The sequence below is a fragment of the Mercurialis annua genome, linkage group LG8 (assembly GCF_937616625.2).
Source record: "Mercurialis annua linkage group LG8, ddMerAnnu1.2, whole genome shotgun sequence".
Taxonomy (NCBI): Eukaryota; Viridiplantae; Streptophyta; class Magnoliopsida; order Malpighiales; family Euphorbiaceae; genus Mercurialis; species Mercurialis annua.
Window position 1 is genome coordinate 28677450 of NC_065577.1, and position 15052 is coordinate 28692501.

The following is a 15052-nucleotide window of genomic DNA, read 5'->3' on the forward strand; positions in this document are numbered from 1 at the left end:
AAGTGAATCTTGTTGTTAATGCACCTGCCGCGCATAGACTGAGAGACATTCAAAGGCCACTGATGGTAAATAATCTTTCATGGATCCGAATCTCGGATGAAGCTCGAAACTATGAGCTTAAAACCATACATCTCAACATGTTACCACAATTTAATGGCACAACAGTGGATGATCCATTATTATTTATTAAAGAATTTTATAGTGTGGTGGAAACTTTCTCATTAAACAGGTTGACGGAGGATGAATTAAGGAAAAGATGTTTTCCTTATTGCATGAAGATGAGTGCGAGGACATGGCTTTTGAACTTACCCGAAGGATCGTTCAATACGTGGAGTGATGTATATGATGCTTTCATTACAAAATATTATTCTCCATAGAAGAATCTTGACCTTCGAGGCAAAATATATAACTTCACTCAATTGGATGGTGAACCATTCCATGAGGTGTGGCAGCGCTTCAAGATGCTTATTGCTCAATGTCCACATCATTGCTTTGATGAATTATTACTAACTCAAATTTTCTTTGAAGGATTGACCATGAGCGGGCAAACATTGGTTGAAACGGCATCCAGAGGAAGTTATGGAGAAAAGACGGCGGCTGAAATAAATAAGATTTATGAGAATGTTGCTCTAAATTCTCAACAAAGAGCCATTAGAGGACGAAGGGCAGCCGTCGATGAGGTATCTTCACATCATGATATTTTGTCGGAAGTCGTCGAACTAACTAAGCAAGTGAAGATGCTACTTAGTCAGAATTAGCAGTTGAAGGAGATTTGTGCATTCTGCGGAATTCAAGGGCATGGTGAAACTTCATGTAGGTTTGCCAATAGAGTCCAACAAGAGGAAATCAATTTCGTTGGCAATAATAAAAATAGACCGCCAAGGAACGACCCGTACTCAAACACATACAATCCAGGGTGGCAAAATCATCCGAATTTTTTATGGAGGGATTCGAACAACGTTAAGCTGCAAGGACCATCCGAATTTCACCAAAATATATTGGTACCTCCACCTCCACTACAAGAGAAGAAACCCTTCTCTCGAAGAGATGATGGTTCAATTCATGGCAAATCAGAATGGACATAACAATAAAATGGAGCAAAGGATTAGACAGATTGAACAATCATTTCAATCTTCCATTCATGAAGTGGAGCTTCAACTGGGGAAATTAGCGAATAAGGCTGCTGAAAGAGAAAAGGGAAAATTCCCTAACCACACTGAGACAAATCCTAAGGCAATCTCTTTAGCAGGCGAGAACCAAGTTGATGAAGCATCAAAAGAAAAGAAGGCGGACGAATCAGTTGTTATAAATGAGAGAACGAAAAACAAGGTGGTAGAAGAGAGCACTATAGAGAAAACTCCACCAACAGTGAAGGCATATGTGCCTCCAATTCCATACTCTCAGTGGCAGATGAAGAGGATAAACGAGTTGAATTTTCAAAAGCTTCTCAACATCTTCAAGAAAATTCAAATCAACGTTCCTTTTACCGAGGCCTTGGCACAAATACCATCATATGCAAAGTTCTTGAAAGAGATCATTTCCAACAAAAACAAATTGGAGGAGTATGCAATAGTAGCCTTGAATGAGGAGTGCAGTGCAATGTTAGTGATATGCACTAGGTCAATCATGTTTGACCATGTTTTGACTTTATCATTTTGTTATTTATTGATTGGCAGTTTTTATCATTTTATATTAATGATTAAAATACTTGAATGGTTAATTCTTTCTAAGGTCATCAAGTATGTGACTTGATAGTAGAACCCTTAGGTTTAATAAAAGAATTATATACCATCTATCCCTAGTCTTAATAGAACATTGAGACTAGTATGATGTTGACTGATGATTATGTTTTGCTAATCATGTATATGAGATATTAAGTCAAATCATAGGTGCTATTTGAGAAATAAGGCACTGGATGACCCACTGTGAGAATACTACATAGATCACTGTCATAAGTATTTCTCATTACAGTACTATTAGTATAATCCTTTGACCTTGAAATCATCATGGATTTCTACATAGCTATTTCATATTTTGATACAGTCTTACATTATCTTAAACAGGATAATGGAATAGATTGTCATTGGATATGAAAGTAACTATGTGAGAAATGTGAGTGACTGAGAAGGAATTTGTCCCTCATTTATTTGAGTAAGATATCTATGGGCCCCTTGAAGAAGATAGACTGAAGGAAATGCATGGCTATGCTAAATGAATTGATAAAGAGTTATCATTTTCAGTCTACTTAGAGTTAAGAAACTGATGATTGAATATTATAAGGATGACAGGACTATGCCTTATATTCAATCTGGATATCGAGAGACAAAGGGATTAAAATATTATTGTAAATGGTTAAATCGGATTGTCGATATTCGTATAACTTGGGTAGTCATAATGTCTTGCTAGAGGCCACTTATGACTTGTGGGCTGAAATAGGGATTCCGAGCCTAATGCCAACGTTATATGAACCTACAGGGTCGCACACTAAGAACAGGCCCAAAACAGTTATGGGTTGGACAAGCCCAATGTGATTAAGTGATTAATTATTATATATATATATATATATATATAATTCGTAATATATATATATATATATATATATATATATATATATTAATTCGAAATTTAAGGATAGGTGTTTTCCTTAATTTATTATTTTTGGAAGATAATAAATATAGTAATTAATATATATATATATATGGATGATTATCAAACAGGGAGTTTTTAATAAACATAAACTTGTAGAATTGCAATGAGATTGAAATTCGAATTTGTCTCAAACCCTAGTAATGTTGTATCACTATAAATACACATTAAGCAATTGGTTTGAGAATCACGAAATTCATTATTCACTAAATCACTAAAAATTCAAAATTGCTTGTGAAGCAATAGTGCTAGCACACAAGCACTAGTTTTGGCTAAGGTCTGTTCGTGTGGATACTCGTAGAGGACGCATTCTTTTGGAGGCGTTTCTGATCTGAGGCCAGGTATCACCAAAGTGAACCACCTCCTTCCTTCCTACATTGCTGTTGAATTCGACATACAAGTAAGTATTAATTATGTAGTTAATCTATTTATTCGAATTACATGGATCTTGGTTTGGGTTTTAGATAAATTTTTTGAAATTCCGCTGCGTTATGAACCTAGAAAACCCAACATGCAAGACTTCAAAAGAAATTACCTCCAAAGTTGAAAGACCCAGGGAGTTTCTCTATCCCATGTACTATTGGTAATGTTGATGTTGCTCATTGCTTATGTGATTTAGGTGCTAGCATCAACCTAATGCCGCTAGCGCTTGTGAGGAAGCTAGGCATAACCGAGATGAAACCTACTACAGTTTTATTATAACTTGCGGACAAATCCATTAAATGACCGCTTGGCATAGTAGAAGATTTGCTCGTAAAAGTTGGTAAAATATTTTTACCAGCTGATTTTATAGTGCTTGATATGGATGATGAAGTGGATTTTTCTCTTATTTTAGGGAGACATTTCTTGGCCATGGGAGGAGTATTAATTGATGTTAAAAGTGGTATGCTAACCTTTAGGGTGGGAGAAGAAAAAGACGATTTTAACATAAGTACACCCCCAAAAAAATCTGAAATTTTGGATTCTTGCTATAGAGTTGACATAATTGATGAAATTATGAGTGAAACTCCTATAAAAGAATCAATCAAAGAGCCACTTGAAGCATGTTTAGCTCTGAATTTAGAAGAAAAAAATGAGGTGGGAGAAATTAAAAATTTGGTACCTAATCTAGAAGGTGATAAATATAAAAATATCAAACACAAAACTAAGTTTAAAGAATTTTGTAAAGAAAAACCAAAGATTAAGCCTTCAAGAAAAGTGTCGCCTAAAGAAACACCGAAACCACCTCTTACTTATTGGAAACGTTTGGTTTCAAGAGCAAATAATATTCGTTCTGTGGTTATGTCTGCTAACCAGAATTCTGCAGCAAAAGAAAAATTGTTAGAAATTGACAAGAATGAGAGGAACATGTTTCTAGTCAATGGTCAAAGAGAAATACATTACTACAAAGGTGACCAACTAGCAGACGTAAAAGTCGTGAACTTCGAGTGAGGAAGGTAAGATACGTCGAGCCATGACGTTGAACAAAGCGCTTGTTAGGAGGCAACCTAACATCATTAAGGTACGTTTATCTACTAAATTTGGTTGCATTTTCGTTTTAGAATTTTCCACATGTTAAAAAAAAAATTATATGAGGCCCACAACCGGTTTTAGCCGACCCTTGACTCTGACATTGTCATGGAAGAAGAGATCGGCTAGTAGTTCCTTTAGTGGAATTCGCTGTCTTCGGAAAAGGGAAGATTTTTATTCTCCTTTCTTTTAGTTTTTCTCTTTTTTTTACATTGAGGACAATGTGTTTCTTAAAGTGTGGGGTGGGTAAAAGCAGTCGAAAAAAAATATTGTTTTGAATAAATTATTCATTTTCAAGAAAAATTATTTAATAAAGTAAATTTGTAATCAATATCTCTTTGATTCAATTGTAAATTTGACCTTCTTCTTAGATAGTTGACTTGTAATTTAAGTAAAGGACAATTAAAAGAAAAACTTTTTATACACGGTTTTACTTAATTATCATGTAAGGTGTCAAACTCTTTGTAAAGCCACATTTAATTTGTTGAATCATACACTTAACCAAATTGGAGAGATTTCGAGCCTAAAAGCATACTTTTCATGCTTAAATTCTTGTTGAGTGATCTGATTGTAAAGACTGTTTTTCAGAACTTGCTCGAAATCGGCCTCCAAGACTGAACACATGCGAACCAAGAATCGAATCGGCCAAATTTACAGATTTTGGGTGAAACAGCTCGTTTGCCGGCCCGGAGCCATCCCACACCCTCCAAGCCGGCCAAAGGCCGGATGAGGACCTGAAAATTTTATTTTTAATAGTTTTGGGAAGTCCGGGCCTTGGTGAGCACTCATAGACCTTCCACGTCGATATAACCTTGATTCACACTCAAAAAGGGATCTTCCTTGACTTGCACTCAAAAAATGAGCTTTGACTTCCATCAAAATCATTATGGAAATGAGATATGCAACATTGACTTCAATCGAGCTCCTTATAGAAATGAGATATGTCAAATATGATTCAGTCAAGCTCACTATGGAAAGGAAAGAGAGACTTGATCACCACTCCTACTCTTTATGGCAAGAAGATATGTCAAACTTGATTATCACTCAAGCTCACTATGGAAGGAAGATATTCTTGGCTTGGCTATCACTCATTTTGTGCCTATAAATAGAGCACTCTTGTGTAAAGATAGGATTCACTCACACATTTATTTGTGTAGACATTTTATATAATATAATTCTCTCAACCATTATTATATTTTCACTTATTTTTTTATATGTTCTTGAGGTGTAATAATTTCATTGTTATGTTCAATATGACAATGAATTGCTAAACCCTTCAACTAGGATTAGGGATGTAGCCTAGTTAGAGGGGATTTCTTGATTATTAATTATTACATCTCATTTATATTTTAAACAATGATTTTCTTTAATCTTCTTGAGATAATCATGAATATTAAGTTTTTATCCTAGAATTCATGTGAATTACTTGACCGTGAAGCATGAATTCAGATCTAGAGATTAAACATAATTTACTTAGAATAGGAATATGTCTAAGGAATTGTGATGGTGTTAATTATTTTGCTTAATGGGTTTAATTAATGGCTTAATTACTTAAAAACCACTCACCTTAAACTTTTTTTTCTTGTATACTCCGACCTAGGAAAAATTCATTTATACCCTGACGTATGTATTATATTTCATCTCTATCCCGAGGCACTAAATTAACCTCTTTTTATTAAGAAAAAAATTTAAAATAGTTCTTCATTTTTAACCTAAGCTAATTAGAGTTTAATTAGAAATGAATTTTTCTCTAAATGAAGGACTATGTTAAACTTTTTTTTAAATGAAAAGACGTCAATTTAGTGCCCCGGGGTAGAGGTGAAACATAAACACATACGTCAGGGTATAAATGAATTTTTTCCTAGGCCAGGGTATAAACGAAAAAAAAGTTCAAGGTGGGTGGTTTTTAAGTAATTAAACCTTAATTAATTAACATGGTTATTGGAAAATATCCAGAATTAATTAATCACACATTTGTGTCTTGAAAGAGGACAAATATATTTTAGAAATAATTGTCATAAAAAAGCTTTTGAGATGTATTATTAATTATGATAGAATTTCCCCTCAACTATGGTGAACCCCGAAATCCTAGTTGCTTTAAATCTTGATATTTTACCAAAAATATTCGTTCACTTTTCTTTATTTAATTATTTATTTTTAAAACCAAATCAACTTAACAGAACATTTACTGTATAAAAATTAAATTAAATAATATTTTAAAGAGTTCGTCCTTTGTGGATTCGACCTCGGAATACTCCGAGTATTAAAGACCTTTGAATGCATGTTTCTAAGTATATTTTAGCTATTTTTTCCTTAAAGAAATCCTAAAATAGTTGCTGCCCCGAAATTAATTTTTTCCTAGATGAGGTTTAAACACACTTAAATTAATGTTTTTGGATTCTTTATTCGATTTTATGCGGTTTGGACTATGTTTGCATGAGAAACGGACTTGAAATGAGTAATAACGGAGCAAAACAAAATCCTAGAACTGCTGTCGATGAACTGCCGCCCCCGCCGCTGCAACCGGCGGCGCCGCCACAATGAACTGGCGGCGCCGCCGCCTTATCCTGCCGGCGCTGGCACTGTGAATCGGCGTCGTGTTCCTCCTTTGTAAGATCCCAAATTTGCTTCTCAGATCTTCCAGACTTCGATCCAAACTTCCAGACGCATTTCCGGGCCCATCCGGACTGCAAATCAGGCCCAGTTTTTTAACCCAGATGTAGAGAATTTAGTGTAGAGTCATATTCTGTAATGTAACGGGCCAGAACCGATGTAAAACAGACTCAGAAGTCCAAATATGTAACATAGAATATAAACCGGGCCCAGGAGCCCGGGGCCCAGCAAACCAGCAACTTCCAGAGCCGATTCCGGACTAACCCGAACTCGGAATCGACTCTGAATCAAACCAGTAGAACCGGATCGATGAGACGCACAACTCCTGTGATCTTACCGAAAGCCCATTCTGACTAGACCGATGGTTAAAACCCGCGTGAGTGCCAGGCACTGAAAGTCAACGAGGTTTAAAAGTATATCTAACCCTGTATCTATATCCAACTGCCCCTGAGCATGCTAGCACTGTTTACCGCTTTCCAAAAGCATTCCAAATCAAATAATAACAAGTTAAAGGACTAATCAGTTAAAATTGGCCCATTAATGCAAATCCAGCCCATCACTCAAACATCGTAGGACTAATACGAAAAAGTAGTAACGGTTGTATAGGCTTTTCAAGACTCATCTAATAAAATCAATCAATAACATTTATACATCCGGTTTTAGGCTTTGTACATGTAAAATATCCATACCAGCCAGACTTATGACTATTTGCTAGAAACCTCTAAAGTTAGATGTATGCTTAGCAGTACCTGCTACTTGCCTCAAATGCCAGTCTAGATCGAGTCATATGCGCGTCAAACTTGTTTACTTATTTCATCCCTGTTTATTTCCAGCCTTTGTATCATATGCTGCATATACTGATGAGATAAAAAAAACGAATATGTCCAGAAAATAAAGCCAGTAACCGATGAGCCAAGCACAAGAGTCACGGGAAGGTCCGCGAACCCTAGTCTTTGGTCCGATGCACAATTGTCTTACCGGAGGCGAGTAAGGCTATCTAGTCGATTAAAAGGCATTTTCTAGTTGAACTAAGTAGCGAATCCATTTTTCAAACCGTTTCCAGATCGAGAAGTCAGCCATAAGCCTTGGTTGAGCGGCCCCCGAACCCCGCTCCGCTCACAATAACTCTTCGTGGTACTGAAATAAAACACTTTATGTGAACGTCATACTATAAATGTCTGATTCACGTAGTCTATCGTCCTATTTCAGTATTCCATCAACAATACTGTAACCGCAAACTTTTATTTGCTGGTCTATATCCATCACATACTCCAAGTAAATATTTCCACTTCATTCTAGACATATAATTGGTTGTGCCAATAGACTTATAAGGTTTGAGAATTTACGTCCAATACTTGATTATTCAAAGTATAAATGTCTTACTAATCGGTCACTAACACAATAGGTGTAGTATGCATGTAATTTCTACAAACTTTCACACTTTCGCTATGCTACTCTGACTCACAATTCACTAACTCTTAATTTTACAGTTAGGTTGTACGAGATCTACATCACTAACTCTTAACTTTATAGTTAGGTTGTATGGGATCTATATGATATTCTTCTTATATCAAAATAATACTTTCCTGAACTTTTGATCCATAGATAACTTACACATTATACCATATAGGTGGTGTCTCTTGACAACTTTCACAATAACTTCTATTTTCATAAATAGTTCGCACATTGTGTCACACTATTTCATAACATATCCCCACTTGACTCCTTAACACGCGGTGTACTATAATCCTTATGTTTTCCTGGTTGTGTAAATACTATTACCATAGTCCAATATTCCTTCAATTTCTCAAAACTTACTTCATGTTGATTTTCCTAATCAACTCTTATACTCTCTGGTTAAATCTTGTTACTAGCACAAAGATTTTTGAAAAATCTTGCATTCAACATTCGAAGTACTTTGCAAAACCTAAGAGATTACCAATTTCTATAACCGTACAGGTTACTTCCACTCATTGAACACTCAAATATTTTTCAAATTAACTAAAACTCACTTGGGACTTTACAAGTTTCCAAAATGTCACTCGCCTTTGGAAATCTATTCTGACGCTCTCTAAGAAGTTGAAACACTAATCGAATATATTGTGCATGCTCCTCCTCTGTTACTTCAATAGATTGATATACCTTCAATAAAGGTCTTGGAAATAATCCGAAAATAGCTTGATTACTTTTTTCTATATTCTTCATAAGAATAGTTGAAGTGCTTATTCACTCCCTATCTACATCAGAACTAACTTCTGAACATTACTAGTTTTCAAAATTCATTTACCGGATCTAACTTACGCTATCTTCACGATAGGCCTATTCTTAATTTCCTTCTTGTCCACTATCTGTAAACATATCAAACCTATTTTGTATCAGATTCCTTAATCAATTTTCTTTTGATACTCGGTATGCACTCATAGAGATGTGTCTATTACTAACATCATTACTATCAGTAACCTTACCCTTAGCCTTTAAAGTCAGGGGCCATATGTGATTATTAGACATCAATGTCACTTGCATATATATATATATAGAGCTTACGTTTACAATATCAACTTAATTAACGTCCTAACTCCCTTTTTTTCCGTTACTTATTCTTTTGGCTCATTGCCAATATTCACACAATCTTCCCATCATTACTTTTAAAAATAGTATCGTCTAGTTATAATATCTGAGCTTTGCTTAGCTTGGATGGAAGTTTCATTATATGATAGCTTGATGTCGTTAAGACTTATAATAGCCTATGTCTTGTTCTAAGTGAGTCTTATAGAGCCTTGATTATTATATCTCAGTTTTTGTATTTTTAACTGACGTTACTATTTTCAAAAAAAAAAAACTGACGTTACTTTGTTTCTTTGAATTAACCGCATTTGCCCTGATGACTTGGTGATTCTATAGTGGATTTTTATGTTATAACAAAGCCATGTTAAAATATATAAAATATTTGTATATTACGTCGGGTGGACCTAGGAGGACAATTGACTATTTTATTATTTTGAATCTTTAAAAAAATATATAAATATATAAGTTAATATTATAGTTTTTTCATTTTACAATTTATAGCGCTGCCCATCTTAAAATTTATATTTTATCGATTTTGTTCATCTTACAAACTTTCAATACAATTTTACCCACCTTATTAAATATTTGAGAAAATTAGAAACAATACACTCATTTTAAAAATGATATAATTTCCTACCTTAATAAGGAAAAAATAAAGAAAATAACTCACCCTTTTAATATATTTATTTTTTACACTAAGACATGTTTATATTATAATTATACTTATTTCTTATTATTGTTTTACTCCAATCATACTTATTTTATTTTAAGTGACACATGTCATTTTTTTTTCTATCCCTTTCTTCTCTCCTTCTTTCTTTATTCTTTCTTTCTTCTTCTCTGGTTTTTTTTTTGCCATTTTTTTCTTTAATTTTTTTCTTCTTTTCTTCTCTATTTTTATTCTTTTCTTTTTCGTCGTTCCGCTATCGCTCCTCCATCGTTTCGCCATCCTTTTATATTTAATTTTAGCGAATTTTTCCTTAATTCGTGGTGATAAATACAATTTATTATAATTTTCAGATCTAAATAAATTACTCTTAAATTTTTTCAACTTTAGATCTAAAAATCTGCATAAGAAACAATGTTATGATGAAAAAAATGAGTATCTGTACAAAAAAATAATTTCTGCAAAAAAAAAAACAGCATCTGATTATTATATAGTTATCACTGCATTATCATAAAACTGAAGAGAAAAATGATTTTTTTATAAAAAAAACGTCTGATTATCATATGAGTATCACTATATTATCATGTCGTTATCATAACACTATTATATAACACTGCATTATGATAACTAGATGATAATGAAGTATGATAAGGCTATGATAATTGGATGATAACGTATATGAAAATATAATTATAAAAAAATTCATGATACTAGTGATAACCAGATGATAATTAAATAATGCAGTTATGATAATAGTATGATAATATGATACCTATATGGAAAGAAAATACATAAAAATTATGATAACGAGATGATAGTGTAAAGATAATAGTATGATAAGATTCTTATTGATAATAAAATGATAATAGTATGATAATATGATACTTGCATGAAACAAAAATTACAAAAACTTATGATAACGAGATGATAATAATCTGCTATATACGATAGGCATGATAATAAGATGACAATGCAATATGATAAATTGATAATTATATGATAATGTGAAACTGTAATACTGTGATAATCATATAATAATATAATACTAGATGATAATGAAGTATGGTAAGTTTATGATAACTGGATGATAACTTACGTGAAAATATGATTACAAAAAATTCATGATATTAGTGATAACCAAATGATGATTAAATAATAAAGTTTTGATAATAGTATGATATTATGATTCCTACATGAAAACAAATTACATAAAAATTCTGAAAACGAGATGATAATGAAGTATGATAAGGTTATGATAATTGGATGATAACGTACGTGAAAATATAATTAAAAAAATCATGATATCAATGATAACCAAATGATAATTAAATTATAAAATTATGATAATAGTATGATAATATGATACCTATAAGGAAAAAAATTACATAAAATTATGATAACGAGATGATACATTATTTTTATTATCCAGCAGTATGATTACATTATCATATAATAATCTGCTATATATGATACTCGTAATGACATGATAATAACATGGAAAATAGAAATAAAATAAATTCTTGACATTCATTTAATTCTCTGATAAACTTGCTTTAAAATTTAGTATTCATAAAAAATGAAAATAAAATTTGTAATCTCCGGTTAATTTAAAGAAGAACAAAAAAGAATTGAATGAAGAAAAGAGAATTGGATGAGCAAAAAAAATTGAATGAAAAGTGGTTCTGTATAATTGTGGAAGACTTAAAGAAAATTGAATGAATAAAAAAGAATTGAATGGAAAGTGAATGAACAAAAAAAAAATGAATGGAAATAATTCTGCATAATATTGGGGAAGATCTGTGCGCGCATGCAGAGAGAGAGAGTGCGCATTTGTGTGTCAGAGTAAAATAATAAATATTTTAACATAAAGAGTAAAATCATAAAAAAAGTTAAAACAGTATCATCTTTTCCGTATTTATGTATAAAGTTCTATTATTATCTTTTTAGGTAAATATTTAATAATTTCTAAATATTTATGGGTCGGCCAATGACATCGACTCAACTTTAGACTAAGAATGGCATAGCCTTGGTCACAAGTGCTACGTCCCTTTAGCATAAACCGAAGGGATGGTAGTAAAACATATATCTTTTTCATGAGGACGGGAAAGAGAAGAAAAATTATAAGAAATACATATTTGCTAAAAAAAACATATAGTAAACATACATTAGCCTACGTACATCACCCTCCATTCTCCTAATAAAAAGATCTTCATGTTAGTTTAATTTCTTTCTTTCCCCGAACAAAACAAACCCTACTTCAAAATCATATATATATAAAATAAAACTAAAACAAAAATTCATTAGTAATTATACCCCCATGCACATGCACTACTCTCACTATTCTTGAATTTTGAAAATAATTTGGCTATCAACAGATTGTAGGATTGCATTTTCAGGAACATCAATGGCAATATTCAAGTCAAGGGAGATAACTTGATGATTATCTTCTTCAACCTTCACTTGATTATTCACCATAGCTGAACTAAAAATGACAATGGCATCTTTCAGCGGAACGTTTTGACCTCCGGGAATATCTATTCTGCCGCTTTGAATAGCTTTTTTGATTGCCATTTGAGAGCAATAATCAAGCTGCTCCGCGTCTTCGATGAAGAACACTCTGTGAGGATTCTCATTCAAGGCAAGCCCTAGTCTCTCATCATAACTACTCCAATCCACCTCATCTCGCCTCCTCTTCCTATCGCTCGTTCCAATCGAAAGAAAGTTGGCTTTCGAGCCGTAAACAAGTGTAGCTAATTCTCGTGCAATCTTCTCTTTTCCTTGGGAATCAACACCCGCGAAGAAGAGCCAAGTTTCTTCCCTTTCTTCGCCCTTTCTCATCCCGGACCTGCATTCGAGAATGACCTTCGCTATTTCAGGAATAATTTGTTTCTGCTCTGGAACCTTTTCCTCCAAGCTACTGCATAGAATCTTCATGTTTTCATCACTCACCTCCTTGAAGTTTTCTAAGCCTTCCATATCGCCCATTGCTTCACTTGATGAAGCCGAATTCGGGCTGGAATTCGGATTTGATAAAACGTCTGGCTTCCCAATACTAATCAGATTGCTTTCTGAATCGAAAAGAAAGTTGTTGTTGCACTCATGGGAAGATATGGAAATTGGGGAAGCAGGAGATGAAGCAAATTTTATGGTTTTGTGAGGATAATGAGACTCTTTATGAACTGATGAACTACCAAAAGAGTTCCATTTCTTTAAAAGGGGTCTTGTATTCATGCAAAATTCCTGCTTTTATCAATAAAAAATTGATCTTGTGTAAGCTGCTTGATCATACTTATCTCAGCAATACATTATCAAAACAAGATTATTATATGTACCTTATCATCAATACTGATTCTTTGTGTCTCTTCCTTATGCTTCTTTAGCCATGAAGGTAAGCCTGAGCTAGTATTCTGCTGAATGATCGAGAAGTCTGCGCAGCAAGTTTCGTTCTTTTCGTGGGCTGATTCAACGCCCGCCCAACTATATCCATTGCTTCTACACTCACATTGAGATTCACTGATACACAAAAGAAATAAGCAAGAGAAATGGGAATAGTTTAACTTAGAATATATTTAAAAAAGATAATTATTGTTACCTGTTGAGGTTGAGCCTTAGGGTGAGGCTATCAAGTGGAATTTTGAGAGAATGCAATTGCCAAATAGTCCCTAGAGAAGGATGGCCTGCCTTGCATTTCAAGTAAGTTTTGAAAGTTGCAACTCCAATGAGCCATAACCTTTCTACTTCGCCAACTAATTTTTTGAGCTCCATGATTATATGATCCCAAGGGCTGTAGTAGTAGCTTTTGCTTTGCTCGCCGTGATAATTTGACCAAAACTCAGCAACCAATTTGAGATCACCCAAATATAAAACAACTCCTCGACTTATACACCTCTTCACTATGCACCTAAGCTCCATTAGCTTCTGCTCCACCACTTCTTTTGGAACATCTCTCAAACAACTGAGAGGAAAGCTTATCATCCGCAACGATCGCAACTCCACAGGACCACCACCTCGCTCAATCTTCTCCATCACTCCCTTCACTAAACTTTCACTACTCTCTACACATTCTCCTGTAATAACTATGTGTCTCTTTTTCTCCACCATTGTCTTTAAAACACTTATTACATCATCCTCAACATCCAATGACAATGGTTTGTTAATTAGAGGTATTAGAGATTGAGATACATTATGGGGTTTGGTTTCTTTTGATGAAATCTCCAAAGGAACAACAACAACTTGTTCGACCTTATGCTTTACTTGAACACTTGAGAAACCAGCTTCTCTCATTACTCGACTAACACTCGGGTCATCTAGTATAGACACAATAAGCTGTTCTATCTCTATCTTCAAAGCTAAAATGGGCTGCTGCTGGTTTTCAATGGAGCCTCGTCGTTGGTGAGCCTGCGCGCGCTTAAAAGCAGCAACCAAGGCATTTGACAGACAAGGAAAGGAAGAGTGATGACCTAATAACGCACTCGCAGCTGAGGCAGGTAAGCGATTTAAGGCAACGTTGAAGCAAAGCTCTAAAGCCTTGCATTGAAGAGGATGCGAATGGGATTGAAGGCAAGCCCTTCTGAGAAGGCCAGTAGGGGATGCTAGCATAGCACTTGCCACATGAAGAGGAGTCACTTGAGCATGACCCCGCCGCCTAGCAAGGCTAACCGCTTGCTTTACGATACTTGCAGCCTCTGCTGTAAGAGCTTGCTGCACGCTGCAAATTCCTGCTCTCATTCTCAAAATATTGAAGTTGAGTATGCAACAAATTGAGAAGCTAATGCATTGTATATATTGTAGGATGGGGTATGTGCTTTTCTTGGTGGTGAGGCAAAATTTGTAGTCTTTAGATGTGAAAGTGGCTGGCATGTGATCTCTTTATCTCCCTTATCATATAAAGTGTTAAGTGGATAATTAAGAAAGAAAATTTAGATTTTGAAAAGCACTTTAAGAACTATGAATGGAATAAACACTTTGTCTTGTCTAAGAAGAATGAGAAGATGGCAAAAGAGAAAGGCAAAAGGGAAAGGAAGAGAGGACTGGCTGTCTCTTTGAATGTGC

General features: G+C 34.2%; 1 protein-coding gene and 1 non-coding gene across 3 annotated transcripts; both read right to left on the reverse strand.

The window, feature by feature from the left end:
* Positions 1-386: 386 nt before the first annotated feature.
* LOC126662438 (small nucleolar RNA R71) lies at positions 387-493 on the reverse strand. Its single transcript, XR_007635811.1, has one exon. It is a non-coding gene; the product is annotated as a small nucleolar RNA R71 (small nucleolar RNA).
* An 11625-nt stretch (positions 494-12118) lies between these two features.
* On the reverse strand, positions 12119-14802 carry LOC126662331 (protein SMAX1-LIKE 3-like). 2 transcript variants are annotated; one of them, XM_050356279.2, is made up of 3 exons: positions 13593-14802; positions 13333-13513; positions 12119-13243 (listed from the first exon to the last, which is right to left on the reverse strand). In XM_050356279.2, exons 1-3 carry the CDS (start codon positions 14726-14728, stop codon positions 12338-12340), a joined length of 2223 nt encoding a protein of 740 aa, XP_050212236.1. In that variant the 5' UTR covers positions 14729-14802; the 3' UTR covers positions 12119-12337. The 2 variants fall into 2 exon arrangements, with proteins under 2 accessions (XP_050212236.1, XP_050212235.1); XM_050356278.2 differs by having other exon boundaries at positions 12119-13240; positions 13593-14788.
* Between the last annotated feature and the right edge of the window lie 250 nt (positions 14803-15052).

What these genes read in the sequence shown, in the direction of transcription:
- LOC126662331 (XM_050356279.2), bottom strand. Translation starts at nt 14,728, where the DNA reads ATGAGAGCAGGAATTTGCAGCGTGCAGCAAGCTCTTACAGCAGAGGCT. An exon ending in CTAAGGCTCAACCTCAACAG is followed by an intron (nt 13,514 to 13,592) that starts GTAACAATAATT and finishes TTTGTGTATCAG; the next exon opens with TGAATCTCAATGTGAGTGTA. An exon ending in GAATCAGTATTGATGATAAG is followed by an intron (nt 13,244 to 13,332) that starts GTACATATAATA and finishes TATTGATAAAAG; the next exon opens with CAGGAATTTTGCATGAATAC.